At 31.5% G+C, this 8,210-nt stretch overlaps 1 protein-coding gene across 3 annotated transcripts; it reads left to right on the forward strand.

Moving 5' to 3' along the window:
- Nucleotides 1-1,472: 1,472 nt before the first annotated feature.
- LOC112775475 (transcription termination factor MTEF18, mitochondrial) lies at nucleotides 1,473-6,130 on the forward strand. 3 transcript variants are annotated; one of them, XM_025819102.3, is made up of 3 exons: nucleotides 1,473-2,076; nucleotides 3,114-5,445; nucleotides 5,541-6,130. In XM_025819102.3, exon 2 carries the CDS (start codon nucleotides 3,240-3,242, stop codon nucleotides 4,953-4,955), a length of 1,716 nt encoding a protein of 571 aa, XP_025674887.1. In that variant the 5' UTR covers nucleotides 1,473-2,076; nucleotides 3,114-3,239; the 3' UTR covers nucleotides 4,956-5,445; nucleotides 5,541-6,130. The 3 variants fall into 3 exon arrangements, with proteins under 3 accessions (XP_025674887.1, XP_025674886.1, XP_025674888.1); XM_025819101.3 differs by having other exon boundaries at nucleotides 3,117-5,445; XM_025819103.3 differs by having other exon boundaries at nucleotides 1,488-2,076; nucleotides 3,099-5,445.
- Nucleotides 6,131-8,210: the final 2,080 nt, after the last annotated feature.

Genomic DNA, 8,210 nt, shown 5'->3' on the forward strand with positions numbered 1-8,210 from the left:
ATTAATAGAAAAAAGATATTATTTATATTTATATATAAAAAATATGGTTGTTTGAATTAAATTTTTATTTTTTCGTAATTATTTTTGTGTTTCTTTTTTGAATCTTATATATTTTTTTATAGATTCTTTAATTATTGAGCTATGATTTTTTGTATTATATAAAAAATAATCAATAAAATGTAAATTGATGGACATAAAAGATATTTGACAAAAAAAATATTTTTAAATTAATATACTTTTTGATGTGTTAATTAAATTATTTAAAAATTGACTAATATATTTTAAATTTTTAATATTTAAATATATTTATGTTAAATTTTTATTATTTTATATATTATTTTTTTCTATTATTAAAATTTTTTAAATCTGTTACCGATTAGTAATATTTTAGATATGAATATAATAATTTTAATTTAAATAATATTTTAAAATTTATATTAGATTATAATTATATTTTTATGTATTTATTTATATTTTATTATAAAACAATTATTTTAGTTAAACTACCGTATAAAGATGTAACTAAAAAAACTTGATGATCGGTTCAATTTTTAAAATTGAGTAAAGTATTATTTTTTAAGTTTTAAAGTTGTTCCTAACGTTTCAATCGTTCTATTTAAGTTTCTAATGTTTTAAAAGTGACTCAATATTGTCCTGCCGTTAGGGATCCGTTAATAGAATTGACGGCGGGACAAAATTGAAACAATTTTGAAACATTAGGGACTTAAATAGGACGAAAACATTGGAGACAAAAATGATATATAGAAATAAATTTTAATTTTACCCTTCAATAATATCAATTTTTTACTATACATAGTATTCAATTATTTTTTAATCACATATAAGTAAATTACACTTAATCATATTACTTTCATTTTAAATAAATTAATTTTTTTATAATTTTACTCTTAAAGATTTTTAGTTATCATGAAATATTTGTAAAATGACTAGTATATAAACTTACAGAAAAGAAAAAATAATATATATACAATAAAATATAAATTATACCTTTTGTCTCTAATATATCAAAATTCTTTAAAATTATAAAAAAATAAATTTATTTAAAAAAAAGTAATGTGATTAAGTGTAATTTATTTAGATGTAATTAAAAAACAATTGATGAATTGAATACTATGTAAAGTAAAAAATTAATATTATTGAAAGATAAAATTAAATTAAAATTTATTTTTATGTATCGTTTTTGTCCCTAATGTTTTCGTCCTATTTAAGTCCCAAATATTTCAAAATCGTCTCAATTTTGTCCCGTCGTCAATTCTGTTAATGGATGCTAACGGTAGGATAACATTGAGTCAATTTTGAAACATTAAGGACTTAAATAGGACAATTGAAACGTTAAGAACAACTTTAAGACTTACCCCAAACGTTGGGACAAAAACAATACTTTACCCTTTAAAATTTTAGTTGAGGCAGAGAATCGCCTTAAAAAAACTACCGGTTAAATCGTCGGAACCGGCCCCATTTTAGGCACCCTGTTTGGCTCCTCTAATTTTTTTAAAAAACAAAAGAAGAAAAAGAAAAACGCCCAACAGAAGCACCCCTCCCCTTCTTTCGTTCACAAACCAAACCCAACCCTAAACCCTGAGCAGCAGCCACCCAGCCACCATCACCCAAAACACGTTTCATCAGCCCCCACCACTATCGGCGTCGGAGGTGACGACCAGCGGTTGCTATCTTCGCCTTTCGTAGGTCTGCTCGTCCCTCTTCTCCTGGATCCTTTCTCCTCGCGTGGCCGCTCTGTCCTCGTCGTCGTCGGCCGCCCTGAACTCGTCGTCTCTGTCTTCGAGCCATCTCTCTCGCTCACTGCGAAGTGTGAAAGTCCCTCTCTGCCGCGGTGGACTCTTTTGCCGCCGTGGATCTTCTCCTCGCCGTCGCAAACCGTTGCTCGTGGGCCCTGTTTTCGTCGGTCGCAAACGGTTGCTCGATCTTCTTCAAGCGCGTCCTCTCTCTCCATGAATCTCTGCCTGGAGCCTCGCCATCGCGAACTGATCCTCTTCCGAGCTCACTCTCTGTCCAAGCTCACTCTGTCACAGCCGTTCCTCCCTGGCCGTGTCTCCGGTAAGCCACTGCTTCTTCAGTTTCAATTTTTAAGATTCTGAGTTGAGTTTGTGTACTAGATTCTGAGTTGTGTGGTTGCTGATGTGATTCTGAGTTTAGTTTGGACGCTGAGTTTGAATTCTTTGCTTAGTTTTACTGTTTTTGGATTTTCTAGCTTTGGATGCTGAGTTTTTTGTTTTTTTAATTCTGATTTTTTGTTGTTAAATACTTGATTAGAAATCTTTGTTGAATTTTTTGTGATTGTGAATTCTTTGTTGCTAATAGTTTGAGTTTTTGTGTATGTTTTTTTTTCATTGTTGCTGATTACTTGATTATTAAAAGTTATTGCTGAAATTATTTTATTCTAAATTTTTGTTGCGGATGTGATGAGTATTGTATATTTAATTAAATGGGTTCAACTATGGTTTCACTCTGGTTGGACCATTAAACTATTGAACTAGTCACTTGACCGGTTCAATGACCTGCTTGGTTCTCGCAGCCTTGGTTTTAATTGTTGATGTGATGCTGATCTGAGTTAATGTTATTGATATTGTTAATTTGGTAATACGATAAATTGTTGTTGAGGTGCTGTTCTTTGACCATGTGTTTGTTAGGTTGCTGTATTTTTGCCTTGTTGATTTGAACAATTATTCGGATCTTAGTTCATGTTCTTGATCTTGTTAATTTGGTAATTTGATAAATTGTTGTTGGGGTGCTGTTCTTCGACCATGTGATTGCTAGATTGTTGTGTTTTTGCCCAATTATTAATTTGAATAATTATTCTGATCTGAGTTCATGTTCTTGAACTTGGTAATTTGTTAATTTGATAAATTATTGTTGTTGTGGTGTTGTTTTGATCTTGTGATTGTTAATTTGTATAATTGTTGTGATTTTTAATTGTTGAGTTTGTGTTTGGATGAGATTATAACATTGTGATTGATGTAGTACTTTTAATTTGGATGACATTTTAAAGTTTATATTATATTATAATTATGTTTTAGTGTCTTTATTTATATTTTATTTATTATTTTATTATAAAACAGTTATTTTGGTTGTAGCAGTGTACTAGGGAACTAGTAGCTAAACCAGTTCGGTTTTCAGAACCTTGTCGTAACTCATAACACGTCAAGCTACAACCATTAACACTCAAAACCCCTCCATTTCAAAAACCATCGATACCCATTATGTCCCATTTCCGGAAATTCCAATTAACACACTTCATCTCCAAAATTTCCCATACTTGCCTTAAACCTTCACAAAACCCTAGATTCCACAGCGCCAAATCTGCACCCCAATCCGCACAAAAAAACTGTGATTTCAAGTTCCCCTCGAAGGTCAGAAGGGAAGCACAAGCCGCATTGCTCGAGTACCTTCATTCCACAAGGAGCTTGCAGTTCCTTGACGCAGACAACATGTGCAAAAACTCGCCCTTTTTCCTCGACGATATTCTGAGGAAGGTTCTTCAGAAGAACGACACTGCTGCCAGCGACGTCAAGAAATCGATCTCGCGTTACCTCCGTTACCATCCAATTAACGAGTTTGAACCATTCTTTGAGAGTACAGGTTTGAAGCCTTTTGAATACTTGCACCTTCTTCCAAGGGACATGATGTTCATCAACGATGACACTGTGTTGATGGAGAATTACCATACTCTGTGTAACTATGGTGTTCCCAGGAACAAAATGGGGAAGATCTTCAAGGATTCACCTCAAGTTTTTCGATATGAAAGTGGGGTTCTGGTGTCCAAGTTTCAGAATTATGAAGAGCTTGGTGTTGCTTCTTCAACTTTGGTAAAGGTGATTTCTTTGAACCCTAGGGTTTTGGTTGGGGATGTTAACCTTTATCTTGTGAAGGTTTTGAAGAAGTTAAACCATCTTGTTGGTGAAGAAAAGGGTAGTACTTGGATTGAGGAGCAGTTGTTGGATGAGAGTAGCTGTAATTTTGGGGTTATGCATGAGCTCTTGTGCTTGCTTGAGAAGGTTTACAGTGACGAGAAATTGTTGGGTGAGATGATTGGCCAGCACCCTTTTGTTGTTTTTGAGGATTCTGGAGTTTGGGCATTGTCCCTCATTGGGTTCTTGGTGAAATTAGGGTTGTCCTTGGACCAGATAGCTATAATTTTTGTCGAGTTTCCGCAAATTGGGGTGTTGATGTTTCTGTCGAATTTGCACAAGTGTTTTACGTTCCTGTCTGATATCGATATGCATGCTGCAGAGATTGGGAAGATTTTCCAGTCTCATTCCTTGCTGATGGGTTCATTCACTATTAAGAAAAGTAGTAGTTTGCTCAGTAGCTTGAATGTTGGCAAGAAAAGGCTCTGTAAGTTAGTGCAGGATAATCCAGAAGGGATGCAGAATTGGGCTGTGGGGAAGAAAATTCAGCCTTATCCTGAGGATAAGGAAACAAGGGCTCTGAAAACAGAGTTCTTGAAAACAAAGTTCTTGTTGAGCCTTGGATACGAAGAGAACTCGGGGGGAATAAAACAGGCTTTTAAGCTGTTCAGAGGTAAGGGAGATGAGCTTCAGGAGAGATTTGATTTTATTGTTAATGCTGGCTTGGATGTTAAGGATGTTCGCGAAATGATTAAGGCTTCACCTCAGATTCTTAATCAGACCACAGATATGATCAACACGAAAATTGAGTATCTTGTGAATGAAGGATATCCTATATCAAGTTTAGTCAATTTCCCATCTTTTCTCTCCTATACACTTTGTAGAGTTAAGCTTAGGTTATCAATGTATAATTGGCTTAGAGACCATAGAGTTGTTCACCCCAGGCTTGCTTTGAGCACTATAGTTGCATGCTCAGAGGAATTATTCTTACGGTTGTATGTAAATCAGCATCCATCTGGCTTTCAAGTTTGGCAAGATTTGAAGTCTGAAATTTATTCTGAGAGATAATAACATGATATGATCCCTTTTTGAAATCATGATCATTGTTTAATCTGGAAATATGTTTCGGGTTCTGATAATTGTGTTCTCCTGCTTTTACAAAACTGTTAAGGATGCTTGAACTGCAAGTTGTCATCTGATTCCAAATACTTGACTCTAAGTTGACATGATCAGTATACTCATGAATAGCTAATTGGATATTTGGTGTGTTGATAGACACCACCATAGATGATTACTGATTGCAGATATTTCCGACACAACTTGTAGATGGAAGAATGTTGGCTAGATTGGTTTTGTTGTTGAAGCCATCTTCATCATGTGGCTTGTATATAAGCTTTCCTCTGAACCCAGCTACACTGTGGGCCAGTCTTCAGTGGTTAAATTTTCTAACTGAATATGTTTCTTGAGAATGAAGCAGCAAGGGAATGGAAATGGTGAGGGTGAGAGAACGTACTGTCTGAAGAATTGAAGCAAGACCAGCAAGTGTATTGGGTTGAAGGTAATTGATAATGTTGGCATGACTATCTTTCTCACAAGCAAATTGAAAAAGATTTATTGTTTATCTTATTTGTTACTTGATATATTTTTGGGCAGGTATTGTTCCAGGGATTGCTGATTGTTTACCCCAAAAATTGGGTGAAATAGTTTCAAAATTTAAGAAACGAAGTCATTTGACTTATTGTTGGTAGTTGCTAACAATTTCTTGTAATAAGTTCCAATGGTCTACGGGAACTCCTAGAAGAGTTGGAAGGGCTGTGGTGGCGTAGGAGCAGATGGTGGCAACTTTTTTGAACTTGAATGAAGCATTTGAGTAATCTTTCCGTTCAACAAACTCACGATTTTTGGGTTCACCGGCGTTGAGCCATGTATCCGCCTAAATCACTTGATTGCTAAAATGCCTACCAACACAAAGTAGATAGTAGATGTTTTTTCTTCTCTTGTAAAATGATAATAAAGTTAGTAATTCATCAATCAAGGTTCGAGATTTTCTAAAATGAAAAATTCCTTGTAAGTGGTAAAGTAATTGATAAATTTCATACACACTTCATTGTAGTAATTGAGATAAGTGGGAATTCTAGCTTTTACTTTAGTTACCACTTGAGAAATTTTCACTTTACGTGAGAAATAAAGTTACATGTTTTTATCAAATAAAATAAAATAAACTTATTACTAAATTTGGTAAATACAACTTGTTTAGCTAGTGTGCTCTCCTAATTATTTCATGTCCCCCCTCCTTTATAAATAGTATCTTTTGGTTTTGTTGTTTTTTGTTAAAATTTTTTTATTGATTTCCGTTCAACCATTTCAAAGACATTTAGTTTTGACTTTTGACTCATACGATTTCAGTCAATATAGATCTAAATATTCAAACACATACTCTTGTAAATTCTTGGAATATTGTGATAATTTAATTATAAGAAACTCAAACTATTATCCTTGTCGTTACTAAAATCTTAAAACCAGAACATTTGACTCTTGATTTTACTTGAATGTGATCTCTACATATTGTCAATACATGTGTTATGTGCATTACTGTTGCTTTGAATTGAATGAATTGAGTAAGTTACATTCAACATATTCTACCAGTTTCATTCATCATATTTCTTTTTATAATATATTAAACTAAATTAAATGAAATTGGAGTTGCTGCTGGATGATTGGCGTCTCTCCCCTGTCCAATCGACCCATCTACTCCGCCTCTTCCTCTCATTTTTTCTGCGCTGCAACTCTTTTCTGCTCTGCTACCCCCTCTTATTGGCCTCTCTACTCTGCCTCTTTTGGTATGTACTGAGATTTTTTTTTCCTAATTTTTTTGTGTTGAGATTTTGCTTTGATTATTTTGTTTCTTTTTATCTTTGTTTGGGGACCTTATAATTTAGGAAAATTATCACATGTACTCTGACAGAAAATGGAACATGAAGTTCATGTGTACGAAAAGTTATTCAGTAAAAAATTATTCTTTATTGAATGGGAAATGACTAAATTAACCATATTTAAAGAGGGAAAATGTCAAGAAAGGATAGCTTTAAAAGTAGGTAATCAGTTTGTAGCTGATTGATGTAAAGCAAATGGCAACCTTAAAGATATTGGGCCATTAGAATTTTTTTTAAGTCCAATGCTACTACTACTTACATGATTATTGAAAATGCTAATGCTACTACTTACTATGCAAACTCGACTAGATTAACTTCATTTCGCTTTTTTGTGGTGAAAGATTAACTTTATTTTAATCATATTTAAAAGTTATAATATTTATATTTAATAAATTAAATTAAAAATAATTTTTAATAAATACAAATAATAATAAATATATTTGGTGAAATGATTTTTAAATTTTAAAAATATTATAATAAATATTAATATAAAAATTAAATTTTGATATTATTTAATAGACAAAATTATATTAGATTTTTTAATTTTGATAAATATAAATTAATTTTTAAAAATTTTTTTAAGTACTTTCAAAAACACCTATAAATTTTAAAAATATAAGCATATATATTTTTTAATTTACCAAACATAAATCTTAAATACATTATACTTCTTAAGTATATTATTCGTTAAAAATATTTCAATACGTAAAATATTACCAAAAAATTATTAAATTAGCAACGCAAAAGAAAATCAATGTGAAAACATTAGCAGCCACTAAATTATCTTCGATTTTTTATTATGTTTTCTTTGTAAATAAAATTAACATGTAAAATATTTAATTTTAAATATTTTGCTGACTTTTTTATCAAAGTTATTCTTCTAAATTTCAAATTTTTAATTCAAAATTAACTGATTTTTTCTAATAAAAAGGGTTTCAAATTTTGAATCTCATTTTTACTTTAAACATAACTTCCATATCATTTAAGAATGTGCTTGGTCTCAAATTATTTTTGTTTTATTCAAATTTTTATTTCTTTAAAATTTAATTTATACCATTTTCGAAACCAAATTAATATAAACTACTTCTATGTTACGTAGTCATTTTAATGATTTATTAATGTGATAAGGGAAAATTAATTTTCAATGTGTTTCATAATACTTAATAATTCAATATTTCATTCATTTATTCATTTAATTTAAGTTTTAAATATCTTAAAATATTTTAACTTTACTCATTTAAATATTGCATTCATAATGTACAATAAAAAAGTTAACACAAGTATTCAACTACACTCATTTCATTTCACTGTTACCCCATTCCAATTCATTCTATCATTACCTAAAAAAGCTTTCTTCCATAATTACCAAAAACATACCTAAACCCAACAA

The sequence above is a fragment of the Arachis hypogaea genome, chromosome 19 (assembly GCF_003086295.3).
Source record: "Arachis hypogaea cultivar Tifrunner chromosome 19, arahy.Tifrunner.gnm2.J5K5, whole genome shotgun sequence".
NCBI classification, from domain to species: domain Eukaryota; kingdom Viridiplantae; phylum Streptophyta; class Magnoliopsida; order Fabales; family Fabaceae; genus Arachis; species Arachis hypogaea.